Raw genomic sequence first — 23,293 nt, forward strand, 5'->3', positions numbered from 1 at the left:
CACCTCGCCCGGCTAGTTTTTTTGCATTTTTTAGTAGAGACGGGGTTTCACCGTGTTAGCCAGGATGGTCTCGATCTCCTGACCTCGTGATCCGCCCGTCTCGGCCTCCCAAAGTGCTGGGATTACAGGCTTGAGCCACCGCGCCCAGCCAATTAGATATTTTAAAAGAACAAAAGTTTTTGAGAATAACTACTTGAAATTAACTTGTACATCTGGGCAGTCTGAAAGAGAAACATTTGTGGTTCTCTGAATTAGTGCTGTGCTATAGTTATGTCGGAGGTACCCAAAGCTACCTGGCATATGTAAAAAGATAATAACAACTCTGGTATAGTACTGTTAATGTCCTTATCTTCTAGTCTCAAACTTTACCTTAATTCTAGCAATCTCTCTCATAAATTCATGTCAATGGTCATAAAGGAGAGTATATATTTAGTAGTCTTTAACTATTTCTGGGGGATCTTATCAATTTTAGTAAGCTTGTGCACAAGTTTACCATGCAGTTTTAGAGGTCCCCAAATGCATCAAGAGGCCCCAGTTATAAACCTTTTAAAAAGTTACAGATAGATGAGCAGTCCATTACCAAGATTACACGGAGAAACAGTTCAAAGTTGATGTGTTACTGACAAGAGTAAGACTGTAAATTCCTTTAAAAATGCCAGTCTGGGCAACATGGTGAAACCCCATCTCCACAAAAAATACAAAAAAATTAGCTAGGTGTGGTGGCTTGTGCCTGTAATCCCAGCTACTTGGGAGGCTGAGACGGGAGGATTGCTTGAGCCTGGGAGGCAGAGGTTGTAGTGAGCCACTGGACAACAGAGTGACCCTATCTCAAAACAAAACAAACACAAACAAAAAAACTGGTTGGTTTTAATTTACCCAGTTGAAAAGATTAAAGTAAATTCTCATTTGTCTCCTCCAAACAATTCACCTAAGAGTTTCAACTGTATCACTTCCTTGAAATGGGCTTATACTGCAAACTTCCAGAGGGTAAATAAAAGAGCTGAATTTCTGAAAAATGATCAGAGAAATCAAGGAACATTCACTGGGCCACATTCACTTTTGCCAAGTAAAGTACATAAGATTTATGACAGCTACTTTCCTTATTGCCTGGAGACTTTTACAATTTTTGGTTTTGTGTTAAAGATGGTGGAAGTTACTGGAAATCTGACTGGAAGTAAGGATGTTAGTATGCAATATCTCCAAGGCAAAGTATTATGAATTCCAAATTCATAAATGAAAGGTCATGGGACGACGCAACATATATAGCTGGCTCTCAAAAATATTTATTACATTAAAGTTGAAGCACAGACAAACTGATTTCCTCAAAATCACTCAGCTAATTAAAAAAAAAAATCAACCAGAATCAGTTTCTTATTACCCAGTATTCTTTTCTTTTGCTACATATTCTTTTTATACTGTATTTTAAAGGAAAAAACAATGCTAATGACCCACTATGACTAAGACATTCACTTTGAGTTGTTAGCACTCTGATTCCCTTCTGATCAACAGTGTGTACATCTGCAGAATGGTTAATCAAGCAAGGGACCAAAACAGGGACTGTGGTGGTAAACAGATCCAGTCCCTGTCCTCATGGGGCTTATAATCTGGAACAGTAATATAATTAGTAAGCAACTAATTACTCAAATGAGTAATAAAGCGGAAGTGCAGAGTGCCAAGAGAATAGATGAGGGTGAACTGATGTAGTCTGAGCAATTAAGGCCTGTGAGGAAGTACACACTGCCAGGGCCGCCTGACTAATCATTTTGAAATGTAAACCAGCTAAAGTTTCTCCTTTACTTAATACCAACACCGGCCCCCACTTCCCATTGCACTTGCTCTGGCTCCTTCCCAGACTTCCAGCCACATTTTAACTCTTTCTTCCTTCACTCCAGCCACACAGCACTATCTTCTTACAACATGTCAAACTTGTTTCCACCTTAGGGTCTTTAGGCTTGTTTCTCCCTCTGCCACAAATACTCTGCAGATCATCTCAGTTTAAATGTTTTCTAAGGGAAGCTATTCCTATTCCAAACCAAAACAGACCCTCTGTTCTCCATTTAATCTTTACCAAGTCACCATTTTCTGTTCCTCATAGCACTTTTCCTATTTTGGTGACCCTAAAAAAATAATTATAATGGCTTTTATAAATTTGTAACATCCATTCCCCATTCTTATTCCCCTCTTAAAATTTTAAGCCTCAACTAGGTTCAAGAATTTTCAGAAACACAAGCCTCTTGGTTGGAAGAGAAAAATTACTACTGAACCTCTTATTTTGGTCTCAGTTATAACATGATAAAGCAGCTTAAAATTATAATTAGGCTAAGGAAGTGGCACTTCTAAAGCGAAAGCACAGGAATGGAAAGAAGAAAGAAAAGAAAAGAAAAGGCAAAGGGGAGGACAGTAAAAGAAAGATGGGGAAAGGTCTTGCTTTTCCTATAACACTCCAGGCTTGCATCTCAAGGCCTTTCTGTTCCCTCTCCCCAGAAGGCTCTTTACCCAGTCATCTGTGTAACTACTTTACCTGCCTCCTTTCCTCAAATGTCACCTTCTTATATGATGCCTTCCTTCCGTGACCATCCTATTTAATACTGAACCTCTCCCCACCCTCCTCCCTATTTGGCCTCTTCAAACATTCTTTGATGAACAAATGAAATGAAAAAAACAAGAGTGGTAAGAATACCCCAAATTGTGCAAGCCATTTGGTGATTTTGTACCTCTACAATAGAGGACAATTTTGACCAGCTGTGCTGTGTACAATCCTTCAAACTGGAAAGATAAGGAGTGATGGAAGTAGAGTAGAACCATTACATTTACATTAGGAACTATACAGAGTTGAGCATTTTTCCACTTTTTTTCTCCAAAATAGATTTATTATATGTTATACTATATATTAAAAGCACCCCAAAATAAACCCAAAAGTTATGTGCAAATTTAGTAGATAACCTCTAGTTTTTTTCTCTTGATTTCTTGGTCTTAATAATTCCTTTGAACTTTCCTTACTAGTTATCCAAGAAATTTTCTTCATGACGATATGCACAGCACTGGAGTAGATACTGAGGAAATGTTAACACATATCCATAAAACAGTTCCTACCTCCTGTAATTTTGCAGGATATATAAAATGTATAATTCTTTACATATCATAACGCAAGACCTAACTATCAAAAAGAATGATTTAAACAACTATGATACGTCAGTTCTGAATAGCAGGAAGAATTCAAAAGGGAGTTGTTATCTGAAATGGATATTTTAAGGTTTTGGTAGACGATGTTAGGGACAGATTGCACACTATGAAGAAAAACATGGCAAGAATAAATATGAAGAAGAAGAAAGCCAAGAGCTCCATTTGGAGAAATGAAAACACACCAGATTTGCTATAGTTGAATAGAGGAAATATTAAAAGGCTAGAAAGAGGGTTTTAGAAGCTAGCTAAATGATTTAGACTTTATTGCAAAGTCAGTGAGGATGCCATGGAAGAAAACAAGAAGTGTTACACGACCAAAGCAGCATTTCTGAAAGACCAGTCTGATGCTGATATGCAAGACCAACTGGAGGAAGCAAAATGAGCACAGCTATGGAGACCTATTAAAAGACTTTGTTGGTACTCCAGGAATTCACAGGTACCTAGACTAGGGTGTGAACTACACAAATGCAAAGTGAAATATGGAAAAACAGAAACAAGGAAGTCAAAGGAAAAGTTAGTTTGGGGAAAGAAGAGTAGTTTAGTACTAGCCCTGTTAAATTTGAGATGCTTGCAAAAAATAGGGTCAGAGGATCCAGGAAAATGTATAAATTGCCGACTTGAGCTTGAAAGACAGACCATCTATAAAGGAAAAGATAGAAGTAATGGAAATAGATGAACACTCCTAGAAGGGCTTTAGGAGTGAACTATACTGTCAAGGATTGAAACCTTGAGAAAGGGTCACATTTTGGGGCTGGAGGAAAGGGAAGCCAAATAATACAACAAATGACTATCAGTTCAAATAATTCACAGGAATGTCAGTAAAAGACAAAGGAAAAGTAAAAAAGAGGCTGATCCACACAGTAAAACTGCCACAGTTGTCAGGGAGAAATTCTATGTATTTGTAATTACAAGCATATTAACTCTGTAGCTAAAACACTACAATAAATTGCAAGGCAAATAACTGTTTCCACCAGTTCTAGGTAAACGTCTGGTACCTACCTACTTTTTCAGTCTCATCTCTTTTCCTCCTTTGGCAATGCTTTATGTTCTATGAATTCCTCAAGAGCCCTAAGCTCTTTCCTGACTCAAAATTTTTACACATGATGTTCACTATCCCCGCCTGGAATACTAATTTCGCCATGCTTCACAGAGTCAACTCCTTTTCATCCTCCTGATCTCAGCTTAACAGTTACATTTCCAGACACTATCCATGATACCTGCTCATCCCCAGAAAAATTAGATTATCCTGTTAAACTGTCTTCCCAGGCTTTTCTTTGTGGCACTTACCTATTATAAGGCTATAAATATGTCTGTGTGCGTTATCTGTCAGTTAATGCCTATCTCTGACATTAGACTGGCAAGCTCCATGAGGTGATGTCTCTATTTTGCTCATCACATTCCTCGTATCTTATCAGATACATACTAAATATTTGCGTATATACACATAAATGCTCAGCAAATATTTATTGAATATTCCAATAAGTACAAGCAAACAACCCCAGAAGAACACAACAGCATGTAATTGTTCAACTTTTGAGCTCAACCGTAATAGTGGCCTGCTCATCTGCAGCAGGAATCGGCCATCTACAAGTTAAGTTGTCAAATCAATTTGTAAAGTGAGCAAAAATACATGGCGGCAGAAACAAGCGCGGACAATTTTACAATAGGTTACACGTAACCAATGTGTAACCAGTGTGTATAAGTCCTGTAATTTTTATTAAGTACTGATTTTTCCAGAACGAATGGAGACACCAGATTGCTACTGAAAATGATATGAAGAACAGACAGAAAATGGGGCTGGCTGGCACCAGGAGGTCAGGAACTCCACTCAGTACTCGTCTTTGCATTAGTGTAGCTAGCTGAGACGGTACTGAGGATGGATCCCTGCTGAAACAGAAGCTAATGGAATTATTTTGTTTTTAGAAGTGGGAAAAGTGTGAGTTAAAAGGGAGATGCCAGGCTGCAACAGGGTTACTGTCAGAATTTTGGAGGCCCAAAGACCTTCGATTTTTAATCTAAGACAAGGCCATCCCATGGGGAGCTAGCAGCCCGAGTGTTGGGAGACAGAAATGTTGGGCCCGAAGCTCCTTCCGGGTTCTAAGGTCCTTTACTCAGCACAAGCAGCAGGGTCTCAGGGGAGACAGCCAGGGGCTGGGGGACCCCTCGTACCTTGCTTGATACGGGGTTCCCTGGCGCTGGCAGCGGCAGCAGGGGCCGGCCTCGACACCGGCTTTTTGCTTTGGGCCTCCCCGGCAATTCCAGCCTCTGCAGATTTGGCTCTGGAAGCAGACACGGCGGCCCGGACCACCGCGGCCGCTGGAGCCTTGTGTTTCTTGTTCTTTCCGCCCATGTTGCAGCTGCGGCAGAAGATCCTTCGCGGCCCAGGCCCCGGCGCCACTACTACACAACCGAGAGCTCTTCACATTCCCCGGCTCCGGGGCCGCCACCCTGAGCTTCGATCTGGGCTCCTCGGGCCGGGGCGACCGCTGCCTCGCAATTGGTCGAATTCAGCAGGCTCCGCCTCGTCGAGTCGCCAGCTGCCTGCCACACGCCAGGCTCCGCGAGCCACTCTCGCTCTTTAGCCACTGAGCAGCTTATCCACTTCAGGTCCGAAAGGAAGGGAAAGCGGGGGGAAAAAAAAGCATCACGGAAACACTTTTGTTGGTCGTGCGACTCGACTACTTTTGTCTCCTGCGGGCCACTGTTGAGCCTTCACCAGACGTCACCGTCTTCGGTCGCGGGGCATCGTGGGTAGGAGGGAGATTCGCTCTCAAAGCTCCGAAAGATGGCGGACGCATTCGGAGATGAGCTGTTCAGCGTGTTCGAGAGTGACTCGACCAATGAGGCGGGAACCAAAAAAGACAAGGAAAAGGACAAGGGGAAATGGAAGGGGCCTCCAGGGTCTGCAGACAAGGCAGGGTAAGGAAGAAGTTCTAGTTGTTGCTTTTATTTTTTTTCTCTGTGCTGGGGAAGAAAACACTACTCTCTTAGGAAGGAGCACGAGAAAGTGAAGTGTACATTGAGTGGCGTTGGGAAGTTAAGGGGTTCCAGAAAAATGCTGGAGAGGGTGGAAGAATGTTGTTTCGGGGAAGCGGTGTGTTGGCGTTTCGTGGTGTCTGCAGGCAGCGTGAACTTCTGCTTCACTTCCCTTACGTCGATGTTACTGTTTCTATCCCCGTTTTCGCGGTTGTCTCCTGGGTTCTGTAGCCACAGCACCAGCACAACACCTGGCACATAGTCGTTAATAAACAAAACGAATGATTGAGTAAAGGGTGAAAAAGTTAAGAAAAAAATGATATGAATTGATTTGGAGGGGAAAAGGCAGATGATAACATGAGACGGGAGAGACATTTAATCTCCAAAATGTACTAGTTCTCTTTTCCGTAGAGTGGAGATAATAGTGCCTACCACTGGTGGTGATGTGAAGATTCAGTGAGATATACGTGTAAAGTGCCTAACCGTGGTAAGCTAGCTATCACTAATAAATGCTAGCTACCGTGAGTTTATTAAGAAAAAATTTAAAAATTACTGGACCCTACCCATATGTTTAGACTGGTGCATACAGCCACCAGAAAGTGTAAAGATCTGTTTATAGTAGAACAAGGAAAAGCTATTACTTAAAGTAAGGTGATTAATTATCAATCAACAAAATACACTGTTGGTATAGTGGGGCCAGATACCCAATAGATGCTTGAAATTAAATTAGACATGATTTTGCTCTCAAGGAATTTTCGGTGCAGGGAAAGAGAACAGGTACACGTAAAAGAGTTACAGTGTAGGTGAGGAGGTGATGAACTTAAAATGAATGGTATATACAATTAAGTGTTATAAAAGAACAGGAAAGGGAGATACCTATTTGTGACTTTCAGGAAGGCTTACATACAAGAGGATATTCTGAGTTGAGGAAGTTGTATTGTTAATGGTGCCAAGTTTGTTTCTTTGTTGTTAGGAGCACAAATTGGGCAAGAGGAACTATTAAACCTAGGGACTACAAGAGGTAAGACTGGAAATATACATTAATTTGAGATCATGAGGGGCCTTGAATATCAAGCAGAGGAGTCTTGATTTCATTTTTAAAACCCTGTTGAACAAGGTGATTGGATAAGTAGAATGATAGTTTAGGAAAATTAATTTGGCAGTGGTTGGCAGAGTATTATAATAGTATAGGGAAAGAAGATAGACCCTCATAATAAGAAAGTAAATTAGGAAATTATGTTATCTGGTTGTAAAGATAGAAAGAACCTCAGCTCAGGCAGTGTCGGAGGAATGAAAAGGTACAAACATGTTAGGGAAAAGATGGACAGACCTTCGTTAATTAAGGAGAACAAGGGAAGGGAAGTCAAAAGATGTTTAATTTGCATGTCAGGGTGAAAAAAACGGGGACGTTCAGAGGTTTTGATATAGTGATAAAATTAATTTAGCTTAAGACAGTGTGAAGGGATGCTAGTATATCCATAGGAAAATGTCCACTGGGTAGTTTTAATAGAGTTTTGTAGAGTGACCAGGACAGGAGGTATATATTTGAGTATCATTTGAATTGGTCTCCTTGAGGTGGAGATCCCTGTGGGAAAGTAAGTGACACAACGCAGAACTTCTGGAGAGGGTACATAAGCCTAAATGAGAGATTAGAGGCATAACAGAAAATTCTATCAGGAGTGTGAAATGTCACATAATGGAACAAAGTGGAAAAATAGTCTACTTGCATTAAGTTGGATTGGGAGAGTTTGGGGAAGCTTTTCAGAGAAAATAAGAAAGGAGGACCAATTATTTTTGTTTTTTTCAAGACAGGAAGTAATAGTTGCTAGAGTGTTTGAATGGGCAACTATGATGTTATGAAGACAATACATATGTAATTTACCATGTTAGTATATACTTTACCTCAAATTTGCTAGGGTAAAATGAGTTTGATTTGCATCGTAGTTGGGGTAAGCTGTTTGACGACCTTCCAAAATGAAAAGAGGAAATAAAAATCTAATTTACATTTAATTGTATTAGGAAATGAATATTAGAAAAGGGAAATAAGAAAACAACAGAAGAACATTGGTAGCTTAAAGGGTTTTGTTTACTACCAACACTTGTAGCAAGGTCTTCTAGGTATTTTTAAGAAAAAAAATACTGGCCGGGCGCGGTGGCTCACGCCTCTACCCACTTTGGGAGGCCGAGGTGGGCAGATCGCCTGAGGTCAGGAGTTCAAGACCAGCTTGGCCAAAATGGCGAAACCCTGCCTCTACTAAAAATACAAAATTTAGCCAGGGCTGGTGGCAGGCGCCTGTAATCCCAGCTACTCGGGAGGCTGAGGCAGGAGAATCGCTTGAACCTGGGAAGTGGAGGTTGCAGTGAGCCAAGATTGTGCCACTGCACTCCAACCTGGGCAACAGAGCGAGATTCCATCTCAAAAAAAGAAAAAAGAAGAAGAAAAAATCCTATTTGCTTGATTGCAGTGACCATACTACCATGCATAGTGTGATTCTCATGTGATCTGGGTAACATAGGAGGGCAAATCATGGAACTTCAGAGGAGCTTGCCCTTTGTTTAGTATTCTAGACCAAGTGGATGCTTTTTTAAAAAATTATTTCTTTATCTTTTAGAGATGGAGGTCTCATTTTCTCACCCAGGCTGGAGTGAACTGGTGCTTAGCAGCTTACAGTAACCTAGAACTCTTGGCCTCAAGCATTCCTCCCCGCTCAGCCTCCTGAATAGCCAGGAGTACAGGTGCACACCACCATGTCCTGCTAATTTTTAAAATGTTTTATAGAGATGGGTGTCTCACTGTGTTGCCCAGGCTGGTTTCAAACTCCTGGCCTCAAGCAATCCTCCCACCTTGGCCTCTCAAAGTGTTGGGATTACAAGCGTGAGCCACTGTGCACAGCCAGTGAGTACTTTTAAAAATAACTTTATGAGAATTGTAAAACTGTGTATATTATATATAAAATAGTATGAAGAGCTTCATGTACCCATAACTCAGCTTCACCAATATCAAGTCATGGTCAGTCTATTCCTGTATCTTTTTTTAAATCAAATGCAAGTTGTTTTTTTCTCCCTAAATATTTCAGTATTTATGTCATCCAGCAAAACTAACAATAATTCCTTAATATCGTTGAATACTGAATCTGCAGTGAGATGTCCCCAGTTGTCTCGGGTGTTTTTTGATTATTGGTATTTGAATCAGGATTCAGACAAAACCCTACACTGTTTTTATTGTTATATCCCTTAAGTATTTTATGCTACAACAGCCTCCCTCTTTTTTCCTTCTGCTATTGATTTCTATTTTGGAGGGATGAGTGAGGGGAGAAACCAGGTCATCTATCCTGTGGAGTTTCCCACATCTTGGATTTGTTTTCTTAAACTGTCATTTAACTTGCTCCTGTATCCTCAAGTATTTTCTGTAAACTGGCCTCATCCCTAGAGCTGCATTTTGTGACGTAATAGCCACTATCCTCATATAGCTGTTGAGCACTTAAAATATGACTTGTCAGAATTGAGTTGTCCAGTGAGTGTAAAATGCACACCAGAATTGGAAAAGTTGATATGAAAATTGTAAAATATCTCCTTAATTTTAATTTGGTTGTAATTGAAATGATAATATTTTGCATATATTGGGTTCAATGAAAGATATTAAAATTTATTTCAATAGTTTCTTTTTACCTTTTTAGATGTGGTTATTAGAAAATTTTAAATTACATATGCAGCTTGTAGCTTGTATATGTATGTATATGTACTAGACTGCTCTGATCTAGTGGCTTGAGTAGATTCAGGTTCAATTTATTTCCTATTTCATTACATCATAATCTCTGAATAGTCTACTGTTCTAAGATTGACAAGTTGGTGAAAATAGTATCACCTGATCCCTCATCCACCTTTCACATGATGGCTTTAGCACCTAGTGATAATTGCCTAGGTTCATTACTTCACTAGTACTTGCACAGTGGCGATTTTCTATTTTTATCATTTCTCTCTGCATTTATTGCACCTGTTACTGCATTTATTGCACCTATTAAAAAAGGCATTGTCTCATCAGCTGTTTGTTTACCTTGAAATACAGTTCATGAAAGGCAGGATAAATGCTTGATCCTTTAACAATTTTTAAGGAAATAAGTTGTGCCCTAAGGAAGTTTCACTGGTGACCAACATGGGTGTATGATTATGTTTAGTTTCTTGGTGAATGAGTGGATTTTTATATATTTACTCCTTTGCACCTATTTCTTCTTCTTTTTTTTAAATCTTACTGGGGTATAATTGAAGTGCAGTAAACCACCACAATCAAGATAAACATTTCCATCACCCTCAGGAGTTTTTTTGTGCCGCTTTTTAATACATCCCTGTCGTCACCTATCTAGAACTAATATTTTCTAGAATTTTGTTTAAATACATTATGTATTCCTTTTACATGGCTTCTTTTACTCAACATAGTGCTTCTGAGATTCAGTCATGTGGTGTATATCAATAGTTTGTTTTTATTGCTGAATAGTATTCTGTTTTATGCATATACCATATTTGTTTATACCTCCGTTATTGGACATTTGGGTTGTTTCCGTTACATTTTTTGAAACTTGGATTTCCAATGTTTTGATCAGTGAGCACTCTTTAGGTTGGCTCTTGTGTCTGTTTGACAATACATCATCAGTCTTTGATAGCTTATGTGCTTTCTGGATTTTCTGGACTCACTACACTTTCAGTGCCAAGCTTGCAATCAGCCATATCTCTAAGGAGTCTCTAGTTTCTTATAATGAGAAGTGTTATTTTGTGCTTAGGGTACACAATGCTACTGGATTTCATTGCTTTTAGGTTTTTACAGTACAAAGAACTAGGGAATCTTTGTTATAAAAAATAGAATTCATACGGACATTTCCAATACAGTTAATATCACAGGGTTTTTATTTAACTTTTTGGAATTTTATAAATGTATCATTTCTGGTTTCTGTTAAAAATCCTCATTCCTAGGCCAGGCACATGGCTCATGCCTGTAATCCCAGCACTTTCTGAGGCTGAGGCCGGTGAATCACCTGAGCCTGGGAGTTCAGGACCAGCTTGGGCAACGTGGTAAAACCCTGTCTCTACAAAAAAAAAAAAAAAAAAATTAGCTGGGTCTTGTGGCGTGCATCTGTAGTCCCTCCTAATCAGGAGGCTGAGGTGGAAGGATTGCTTTAGCCCTGGGAGGTTGGGGCTGCAGGGAGCTGTGATCATGATACTGTACTCTTTTCTGGGTAACAGAAAGAGACATATTTAAAAAAAAAAAAGAAAAGAAAATCCTCATTCCTGCTGATAATTACATAATTAAACATTTTCTTGTATATACTTATAATAGTTTAAAAATAATTTTGCTATTAATAAGATATTGAATGCAGTTGTGGTTCTTTTTGCCCTCAGAATATATCATGGTAACAGTGAAAATACTCTGTAGTAGTTCTTTTCTCTAAATGTTTATGCCACTAATTTGATATTTATTGTATTCATTTGTTTCAGTGTATTTACAGTTTTAAGAATTGCTAAAATTTTAAGAAACTGTAAAAGATTTTATAGTTCCAAAATCAAAATTTAAAACAGTACATTCTTGCTTCCATCCTTATCCCTTCTTCCATTTCCTCCCTCCCCTTTAGTTTTGCTTTGTCTCATTTGTTTTGAAAATACCAAATTGCATGTACATGTTTGTCTATCAGTTTTCTTCATTTCTCACTTCTTGTGCAAAAGGTAGCATTAAAACTGTTCATCTGTTTTACTTGATATTTTGACCAAGAGATCATACTATATCAATATGTAGAGAGCCTTTTTTTTTTTTTAAACAGCTGCATAGTTGCAATCCTTCAATCAATGTTCTCTGAATGGACATGGTATTATTTTCAGTCTTTTGCTGTTACAAATGATGCAACAATGTCTGTTTTGTACAAGTCTGTTTCATGTTGTTGTTGTTTGCTGTCTTATCTTTGGAATAGATTCTTAGAAGTGGAATTACTAGGTCAAAGAGAGTAACTAAGTAGGCATTTTTGCTAGGTATAGCCAAATTCCTCTCCACAGGAGATACACCATTTTGTGTTTTCAACAGTGTGGTAGCAATGACAGTCCCCCAGTGATGTTCATGTCCCAATCCCTAGAACATTTGAAATTGTTAGGTTACTTGGCAAAGGAGAAAGTTGCCGATGGAGTTCATGCTGCTAATTAGTTGACCTTGAGGTGGAGAGAGAAGTCTGGATTATCCAGGTGGGACGAAAGTGATAACAAGGATTCTTAAAGTGAAAGAAGGAAGCTGAAGGGAGAGAACCAGAAAGACAGCAACAATAGAAGGGTTCTGGCTGACTTTAAAGGTGGAGGAATGGGTCATAAGCCAGAAAATGTGGGTGATCTCTAGAAGTGGAAGTGGCAAGGAAATGGATTTTCCCCCAGAGCCTTCAGGTAAGAACACAGCCCTGCCAACACAGTACCCTAATTTTGGTCTTATAAAACCTATATTGCACTTCTTTCTTACTGAACTATAAAACAGTAAATTTGTCCTATTTTAAGCCAACCGTCCCCAACCTTTTCAGCACCAGGGGCTGGTTTCATGGAAGACAATTTTTCCACAGACCAGGGGTAGGGGGATGGTTTCCGGATGAAAGTCTTCCACCTCAGATCATCAGGCATTAGGTTCTAATGAGTGCGCAACCTAGATTCTTCCCATGTACAGTTCACAGTAGGGTTTGAGCTCCCATGAGAATCTAATGCTGCTGCTGATCTGACTGGAGGCAGAGCTCAGGCAGTAATGTTCACTCACCCGCTGCTCACCTCCTGCTATGCAGCCTGGTTTCCTAACAGGCTATGGACTGCCTAGGAGTTGGGGGCCCATTTTACCATAAGCCACTGGGTTTATGGTAATTTGTTACAGCAGCAATAAAAAGCTGATACAAACAGTAATGTGGGAGAGTATTTTATGGCCTTTTTCACACAGTGTATTGAACTTGGATTTTGTCAGTGAGATAGATGATTAAATGTATTTCAATTCGTGTTAATTTATATTTCTTTTTGTATGAATGAAGCAAAGCATCATAAGTTCAGAGGCTATTTGATTTTATTTGTGAATTGTTCATACCTTTGTTTTATCTTGAAAAAAGTGAATAGTTGGTCCTTCTTAATTTTTAGGACTTCTTTATAGACCAGGAATATTATTCCTCTAACGTGAATTGCAAATGTTTTCCGCAGTGTTTTGTCATTCAGAAAAATTTTAATATAGTCACATTTGTCATTCTTGTTGCTCTTGGATTTTTTGTCGTGTTTTCTTCAAATCATTGTATGGTTTTGTTTTTTACATGTGCATCTGATCCATTTTAAACCAGTGCTTTTCATTGTGTTAAACAGGTTGCCCAGACAGTCTAAAATCATTTTGACAAATATTTGTCATTATTTTTATTATATAAATTTTTTTTTGAGACAGAGACAACAACCACAGAAAAAACACATATTCCATTGTGGCGTAGAACAGTAGTTAACCCATTGGGGATTACTATCAGGTTAACTTCTTTGTAGCTCTCAGAATAGAACTATTTCTGAGTATATGTGTACTTCATACAAATTTTCATCAACTAAGAAGGTTGTTGTTCTACACTAGCATTTAAAAAATAGTCTGTATTTATGATTGTGTATAATTGTACAGAGAAGTGCAAGACTATGGAGCTGGGGGCAGTGGCTCACGCCTGTAGTCCCAGCTGCTAGGGAGGCTGGGGCCACCCTGGATGATACAGCCAGGACCCAACTCAAAAAAAAAAAAGGAAAAAAAAAAACCTGTGGAACACTTCCATGATTGTTTTATATCTCGGCAGAAATCAAATAAATACAGTTAGAAGTTACAACAGAAGTGTTACTACTGACTTCACAGAAATAACCATCAGAAACTATCATGAACACCTCTACACATACAAACTAGAAAAACTACAAGAGGTAGATAAATTCTTAGACACATACACCCTCCCAAGACTAAGTCAGGAAGAAATTGATTCCCTAAACAGACCAGTAGTGAGCTCCAAAATTCAATCAGTAATAAATAGCCTACCCGCCAAAAAAAAGCCCAGGACCTGATGGATTCACAGCAGAATTCTACCAGATGTACAAAGAAACGCTGGTAGCATTCCTACAGATATTATTCATAAAAATTGAGGAGGAAAGACTCCTCCCCAACTTACTCTATGAGGCCAGCATCATGTTGGTATCAACAACGGGCAGAGACATAACAACAGAAAACTTCAGGTCACTATCCTTGATGAACATCAATGCAAAAATCCTCAGCAGAATACTTGCAAACCAAATCCAGCAGCACATCAAAAAGCTAATCCACCATGATCAAGTAGGTTTCATCCCCAGAATGCAAGATTGGTTCAACATACAAATCAATAAATGTGATTCATCACATGAACAGAGACTAAAGACAAAAAACCACATGATTATTTCAATAGATGCAGAAAAGGCCTTCGATAAAATTCAACACCCCTCCATGTTAAAAACTCTCAATAACCTAGGTATTGAAGGAACATACCTCAATATAACAGAACCATCTATGACAAACCCACAACCAACATTATACTGCACAGGTGAAAGCTGGAAGCATTCCCCTTGAAAACTGGCACAAGACAAGGCTACCCTCTCACCACTTCTATTCAACATAGTATTGGAAGTCCTAGCCAGAGCAGTCAGGCAAAAGAAAGAAATAAAGGCATCCAAATAGGAAGAGAGGAAGTCAAATTATCTGTTTGCAGACAACATGATTCTATATGTAGGAAACCCCATAGTCTGGGCCCAGACACTCCTTCAGCTGACAAATAACTTCAGCAAAGCTGCAGGATATAAAAATTAGTGTACAAAAATGTTTAGTATTCTTATATACCAACAATAGCCAGACCGAGAGCCAGATCAGAAAGGCAATCTCATTCGCAGTTGCCACACACCTCCCCCGCTCCCACACACACACACCCCCTAGAAATACAGCTAACCAGGGAGGTGAAAGATACATGCAATGAGAATTACAAAATACTATTCAAAGAAATCAGAGAAGACACAAACAAATGGAAAAACACCCCATGCTCATGAATAGGAAGAATCAGTATCATGGAAATAGCTGTAGTGCCCAAAGCAATGTACAGATTCAATGCTATTCCTATCAAACTACCAATGACATTTTTCACAAAACTAGAAAAAACGATTTTAAAATTTATATGGAACCAAAAATAGCCAAGGCAGTCCTAAGCAAAATGAAGAAAGCTGAAGGCATCATGTTACCCTACTTCAAACTATACTACAAGGCTACAGTAACCAAACAGCATGATACTAGTACAAAGCAAGCACATTGACCAATGGAACAGAATAGAGAGCCAGAAATAAGGCTACACATCTACAACCATCTGATCTTTGACAAAGCTAACAAAACGAAGCAATGGGAAAAAGACTCGCTATTCAGTAAATGGTGCTGGGATAACTGGCTAGCCATATGCGGAAAATTGAAGGTGGACCCGTTCTTTATACCATGTACAAAGATCAACTCAAGATGGATTAAAGACAGATGCAAAATTCAAAACTACAAAATCCCTGGAAGACAACCTAGGCAGTATCATCCTGGACCTAGGAACGGACAAAGATTTGATGACAAAGATACCAAAAGCCGTCGCAACAAAAGCAAAAATTGACCAGTGGGATCTAATTAAACTTAAAGAGCTTCCATACAGCAAAAGAAGCTATCAACAGAGTAAACAGACAACCCACAGAATGGGAGAAAATTTTTGCAAGCTATACCGTTGACAAAGGTCTAATATGCAGCATTTATAAGGAGCTTAAATTTACAGGAGAAAAACAACCCTATTAAAACGTGGACAAAGGACACAAACAGACATTTCCCGAAAGAAGACACACATGGGACCAACAAGCATATAAAAAAAAGCTCAATATCACTGATCATTAGAGAATTGCAAATCAAAACCACAATGAGATACCATCTAACACCAGTCAGAATGGCTGTTACTAAAAACTAAAAAAATAAGAGATGCTGTCAAGGTTGCTGAGAAAAGGGATCACTTAAAACTGTTGGTGGGAGTGTAAATCAGTTCAACCGTTGTGGAAAGCAGTATGGCAATTCATCAAAGAGCTAAAAACAGATATACCATTAGACCCAGCAATCCCATTACTGGGTATATACCCAGAGGAATATAAAGCATTCTGCCATAAAGACACATGCATGTGAATGTTCATTGCAGCACTATTCACAATAGCAAAGACATGGAATCAACCCAAATGGGCATCAATGACAGATTGGATAAAGAAAATGTGGTACATATACACCGTGAAATGTTATGCAGCCATGAAAAAGAATAAGATCATGTCTTTTGCAGGAAAACGAATGGAGCTGGAGGCTATCATCCTTAGCAAACTAATGCAGGAACAGAAAACCAAATACCGCATGTTCTTGCTTATAAATGGGAGCTAAAAGATAACTTATGAACACAAAGAAGGAAACAACAGACACTGAGGTCTACTTTGTGGGGGGTTGGAAGGAGGGAGAGGAGCAGAAAACATAACTCTTGGACACTGGCCTTAATACCTAGGTGATGAAATAATATGTACAACAAACCCCCATGACGTGTTTAACTGCGTAGCAAACCTCATGTACCCCCAAACCTAAAATAAAAGTTTAAAAAGACCAAATACTTCTGCTTGGCACATGTTCTTCTCTAGGCGAGACACAGTGGTTGTGCACAACGGTCACTGCCTAACTTTTATTAACACTTAACAGTGTGAGTACTTAAAAAAAAAAAAAAAAACTTCTTATTTGACATAATTTCAGACTTAGAGAAAATATGTAATAATGGCACCAAAATTCTTGTACACCTTCACTCAAATATTCTAAATTTTAACATTTTACCACATTTACTTTTTCCTCTCTTCCTCTTTCTTCCCATACATGTGTATGTGTATGTGTATGTTTGTGGATATATGCTTTTTTCTGAACTGTTTAGAGTAAGTTGCAGATATGTTGCCCGTTTACCTCTAAATTTCTAAGTTGCTTAGTGTGTGTTTTCTGAAGATGAGAGCATTCTTTTATGTAACCACAGTTCAGTTTATAGTTATCAAAATTAGGAAATTATATATTGATAACAGTACGGTTACCTAATCTGCAGACTTATCTAGATTTTATCAATTGCTTTAATGTCCTTTATAAGAAAATAATTCTATATAGAATTAAGTGATTTGGTTGTCATGTCTTTTTTCTCTCATGTAGTATGTACTAGTCTTTGAATTTCATGACTTAACATTTTAGAATGTGTTGCTAGGTGTTGCCAAATTCCTCTATAGGTTAGAGATTGATTTTTATCCTCTGTGATTACAGGCTAGTTATCCCAGTTTGGGTTTGTTGGCCAATAAGTTATAATTAGATGTTGGCCAAATTTGTTGTTTGGGTTTAATGACCAATTTGGTGCTCTTTCTTGTGCTTTATATAGAGCATGCTACCCTTATGAACTAAGAAGAATAACGTTCTCAGATGGTTTCAGTAAATTAAAACCTTATCCTTAAAATGTAAGCCGGTTATCTGCAACACTTCATTTCCAGCCTTCCTGGATAACTTCTGTGTTTGTGTGCAAGTTCCACATGTGACATACATAACAAGTTATGAGAGAAATAAATAACTGGAGTCCTAAAAGTCTGACATGCAGTATTAAAGAGTAATATAGCACTTCTGACTAGAAGTGTTCTACCACGAATTTCAGTTTCTCAAAGGTTTGGGAACTTTCATGTTTCTTTGTTTTATAGACTTGAACCAGCTCCTGATAGTGTTTTAAATACAGTGGCTTAGTTGTTGCTTACTCAGAGATAGAATAATAGAATGTTACACTTAGAAAGGATCTTAGTTATTGTCCAAATGTCTTATTTTACTGAGGCCCAAGGATGTTGATGGCCTGTCCAGAAGAGGTTCGCAAAATGGGACTAGAATGAATAGCTTTTTCGCAAAATTGGAGGTGACAGAATTTATAAATTTTAGGTTTCGCTAAGTATCAAAGAATGAACTTCATTATGGAAAGGTTGTTCAAGCATATGAATCAGTATTATTGTGTTACCCTATATTAAAATTTTTTTTTTTTTTTTTTTTTGTTTTTTTTGTTTTTTTGAGACGAGTCTTGTTCTGTCGTCCAGGCTGGAGTGCAGTGGCGCGATCTCGGCTTACTGCAGGCTCCACCTCCCGGGTTCACCCCATTCTCCTGCCTCAGCCTCCGGAGTAACTGGGACTACCGGCGCCCGCCACCACACCCGGCTAATTTTTTGTATTTTTAGTGGAGACAGGGTTTCACCGTGTTAGCCAGGATGGTCTCTATCTGCTGACCTTGTGATCCACCAGCCTCGGCCTCCCAAAGTGCTGGGATTACAGGTGTGAGCCACCGCGCCCGGCCTAAAAATTCTTTAAAGAATTTAAAAAATAGAACATAAAAGTGTGCAGATTATGGGATGGATTTCTAGAGTATATGAACACATCCATGCAGCCACCATTCTGTGCAAAAAAACAGAATATTACAGAAACCCCTCCGTGCCCCTTAGAGAAATAACTATCCTGGTAACAACATGTGTTAATTTTTTTGTTTGGGACTGTTATGTAAGTGGAATAATACAAAATATGTTTTTATGTTTGGCTTTGGCTCAAAATTGTTTGCACAATTCATGACCGTAAATGGAGTAGCAGTTCTCAGAGTGTGACTGTTTTGTTATGGGATAAGAGGGGCAAATTCACAGTTTTCCGAAAAGTCTATTAAAATATCCTGTCCTTTTTTAGTTACATATCTGTATAAGGCTAGATTTTTCTTCATATGCTTTGACCAAAACCATGTGTCTTAGCAAGTTGAATACAGAAACAGGTGAGAGTCCTGCTGTTTCTGTTAAGCCAGACATGAGAAGTATATAAATATAAAAACTATGCCATTCTCATTAAAATTTTTTTACAAAATAGTTATTTTTTTACCAAAAATGTTACTCATGTTAATATGTAGTGGTTTTACTATTGCCATTTTAAAGTGAATTAATAAGTATTTTAAAATATTTTAGTTTTAATATCTAATATTGCAGGTATCAATAGATATAACCACATAAACAAAATTCATTAGAGTTTCTCATAACTTTTAAGACTGAGAAAGGATTCTGGGACCAAAACGTTTGAGCCACTGACCTAATATTATTTAATTTACAATTCTGTCATAAGTAATGATGTTGAGCTCCTTTCCATGTGCTTGTTGCCCATTTGAATATCCTCTTTTCTAAAGTAAGCCGCTAAGCCCTTTGCTCATTTTTTTTAATTGGGTTATCTTTTAATAATTGATTTATAGTCCTCACCCCTAATTTTGTGTCCTGGTTAAGAAGTCTGGAAGATAATTTTCTCATTTTATCTTCTAGATTCTTTGTTGTTTTTGCCTTTTCACAGTTAGATCTAAAATTCACATGGAATTGATTTTTGTGTATGATGAGGTAAAGGTCAGATTGAATTCCCCTATGGATATTCAGTGTACCAAACCTTTTATTTATTTATTTTTTTTGAGACGGTCTTGCTCTGTCTCCCAGGCTGGAGTGCGGTGGCCCGATCCCAGCTTATTGCAGCCTCTGCCTCTCAAGTAGCTGGGACTACAGGCGTGCACCATCATACCCAACTCATTTTGTATTTTAGTAGACAGGGGTTTTGCCACATTGTTTAGCCTGGTCTCTAACCCCTGACCTCAAGTGATCACCCATCTTAGCCTCCCAAAGTGCTTGGATTACAGGTATGAGCCACCGTGCCCAGCTCCAAACATCATTTATTGTCACTACTTTTGACTAGCAAATCTAATCACAAAAAAACATTTTCTTCCAAATAGTAGTATCATGGCTTTAGAGAAAGCATTAAATGTTTGCTAAAGTAACTCATGTTAATGTCTAATGGTGTTTTAATTTACAGTTTTAAAGAAAATATGTTTAATAGTTATGTTAATGTGAATTTTAAAATAATTTTAAACCTTCAAAGAAAATGAAATACAAATGCGGTAGTATTCAGTTTTACTAGGTATTCTGGGCTTTAGCCAGTTGTTGTTTGTAATATTCATCTGTTTAAAACATGACTTTCTGTTAATGGTGTAGAGCAGTATTTTATGATGTTGCCTTTAAAGTAAAAGTGGATATTGCAGAATTCATTCCAAACTATTTACTTTTCAGGAAACGTTTTGATGGTAAATTACAATCAGAACCAACTAATAATGGAAAAAATAAGAGAGATGTAGATTTCGAAGGTACAGATGAACCCATTTTTGGAAAGAAGCCCAGGATAGAAGAGTCAATAACTGAAGACTTAAGGTAATATTTCCAAAGTCCTAAATGTTAATAACTCATAATTCAGGTGGTTGCATGAGATTTTAAAACTTGTTTCCATGTTGCTACTTAGATATATGCCTGTGTTCAAGAAATGAAGGTATTCTTTCTATTTTTATACAGGCATGTAAATATAGAACACTTACCGAAGTTTGGGGAATTGGAAAGCAATATAGAAAATACTCATCTTTTAATACTTCAGAATCCAGTTTTGAGAAAAAAATCTTAACACCTGATTTTTTTTTAAAAAAGAAATATATTTTCTTTATGTGTTAACACCTCAGGAAAAGGATAACTGGAAGAGTGGAATAAAAGAAAAAAGTAAAGCTAACTCAGTGGAAGGAATAAGTGGGAAGGAACATTAGAGGGAATTAGATTTTCATTGTTGCATGTAGAATAGAGTGGCTGTGCATCTCCAGACTCCTGCTATGGTCATCTGTGGCTGGAATCTGATGTTGGAAGCTGGAACTTTCTAAACGTTGATGCCAGTACCCTTGGCTGACTGGTTTTCTATTGTGGTAATGATCTTACAACTTTGTTTCTCCCTTCTAATGTGCCATATTCGAACTTGGCACTACCATGAAGAGTTTACAATTTCTGTAATTTTTTTTTTTTTAAACCAGTTAACTTTCGTTATAGTTAGTAAAATTATCTCCTATAAATGGTGACAGATGTGTCACTGGAATATTTAAGATGCTCCGTTTTCCCAGGCTACTATAATGTTACAAAATAATATTTTGAGTTTAAAGTCATTGTTACTTGTTTGTAACTTTTCAGTTTGTCCAAAGTAGTATTATTGACTTAAATCTCAGAAGTACAGTAAGATAATAATGAATCTAGCACAGAAATACATCTATTTTTCTTTAGTTTGTTCAGTTTTGCCTTTTCAGAGTCTAAACAGATAAGCATAATGTAAGATTTTGATGAGAATAAGGAACTTTTTTTTTTCTTTTGAGGCATTGTCTCACTCTGTCACCCAGGCTGGAGTGCAGTGGTGTGATCACAGCTCACTGCAGTCTAAACCTCCCCAGGGTCAAGTGATTCTCCTGCCTCAACCTCTTGAGTAGCTGGGACTACAGGTGTGTGCCATCACGTGTGCTAATTTTTGAGTTTTTTGTAGTGAGGTTTTGCCATATTGCCCAGGCTGGTCTTGAACTCCTAGGCTCAAGTGATCCACCCACTTCAGCCTCCCAAAGTGTTGGGATAATGGGTGTGAGCCACTGTGCCTGGCCAGGAACACTTCTATAAATAATAGCAACAAATGAATTGGGCTAGTTTATTTTATACTTTTTATTGTGCAATGGTTTATAACCAGCTTATGTTTTGAAGTGGTGACAGTGCTTGGTAGAGGTACTTTTTATTCAAAAGAGTTATTGGAACTAAGCTGACATAATTATTTGAATAATCCTTGGCAGTATGTTCTGTATATCTGTAATAAAGGATGTTAACTGGTCATTTTTAATTTTCAGTGTGTATTTGCATAATGTGAAAACATTTCTATGTATTCTTAATAGCCAAAGTTTTTCCTGTGTGGAATACTGATGATTGGACATTGTCATTTTCCTTAACAGTGCAATGTGAGGCTTATTATCAAATTATAGAAAAGTAATTTATTTTTGTGTAACTTTAAACAATATTTTTTTTAAGTTTGGCAGACCTGATGCCGAGAGTCAAGGTACAATCGGTTGAAACTGTTGAAGGTTGTACACATGAGGTAAGCACAAACAACATACTGAAGGTTAGTGTTATAAATGGGATTTTTCTTTGGACTATCTAGTATGATGATCAGCAGACAGTTTAGCCGTGAGGGCCTTGGAAACAATAGTTTCCATGGGGTACCTAGTGGAAGAGTTGGGGCTTTGTAATTAAACTTGGGTTCAGATCCTCCCCAGCATTTTCCTAACAATAATCTTGGGTAGGTTTCTTATTTTGACAGCTTTTTTTTTTTTTGGCAGAATTTCGCTGTTGTCACCCAGGCTGGAGTGCAATGGCACGATCTCAGCTCACTGCAACCTCTGCCTCCCGGGTTCAAGCGATTCTCCTGCCTCAGCCTCCTGGGTAGCTGGGATTACAGGCACGCACCACCACGCCCGGCTAATTTTTGTATTTTTAGTAGAGACGGGGTTTCACTCTGTTGGCCAGGCTGATCTCAGACTCCTGACCTCGTGATCCACCTGCCTCAGCCTCCTAAAGTGCTGGGATTACAGGCGTGAGCCACCACGCCAGGCCAATCTTGGGTAAATTTCTTAACTTCTTTGTTTATTAAAAAACATTGTTTTTTTGAAGTTTTAAGATTTGCAATAAAGGGATCTACCTTGTGGTGTGGTTGTGAGGATTATAGAAGTAAATTAGGTAAAGTACCTAGCATAGAATAGGTGTTTAGAACATTCCTACTCCTAAAGTTAAGTAACAGTGCTACTTTTGAAGGTTACATGCTATTTCATGTCTTGCTCCATTGACTGATAAATTGCAGTTTCTTTGTTCTGCCACAAGATGGTGGTCAGTGATAGCTTGTATCCATTTAGAAGTGAGAATTTATACACATTAGGGACATAATGGAACTATAACACTGTTTTCTTCTCAAAACTTTTTATTATAGTATAAACATTATAGCAAGTTATTTTTATAGGTAATTGGAGAATCTCATTAAAAGTCTATTGAATAAGCAGAGTAATCCAAATTAAAAAGGCTTTTGATGTAGGTTTAGAACTTTATCTTTTTTTAAAAAAAAAAACTTTAGATTCAAGAGGTACATATGCAGGTTTGATTTTTTTTTTTTTTTTTT

General features: G+C 38.1%; 2 protein-coding genes across 2 annotated transcripts in view; one reads left to right on the forward strand and one right to left on the reverse strand.

Annotated features, from left to right (window-relative positions):
• DHX29 (DExH-box helicase 29) overlaps positions 1-5,653 on the reverse strand; it is a 57,551-nt gene extending 51,898 nt beyond the window's left edge. The window contains exon 1 of the mRNA XM_017874185.1: positions 5,353-5,653. Coding sequence (XP_017729674.1) covers positions 5,353-5,533 — 181 coding nt within the window. The 5' untranslated portion in view covers positions 5,534-5,653. The remainder of the gene's footprint in view (positions 1-5,352) is intronic.
• A 186-nt stretch (positions 5,654-5,839) lies between these two features.
• Positions 5,840-23,293, forward strand: part of MTREX (Mtr4 exosome RNA helicase) — a 127,634-nt gene continuing 110,180 nt past the window's right edge. Inside the window, 3 exon segments of the mRNA XM_017874186.1 lie at positions 5,840-6,102; positions 20,356-20,493; positions 22,156-22,222. Of these exon segments, the coding sequence (XP_017729675.1) occupies positions 5,969-6,102; positions 20,356-20,493; positions 22,156-22,222 (339 nt within the window). The 5' untranslated portion in view covers positions 5,840-5,968.

The sequence above is a fragment of the Rhinopithecus bieti genome, unplaced genomic scaffold, assembly GCF_001698545.2.
Source record: "Rhinopithecus bieti isolate Rb0 unplaced genomic scaffold, ASM169854v2 scaffold_6513, whole genome shotgun sequence".
Lineage (NCBI taxonomy): Eukaryota > Metazoa > Chordata > Mammalia > Primates > Cercopithecidae > Rhinopithecus > Rhinopithecus bieti.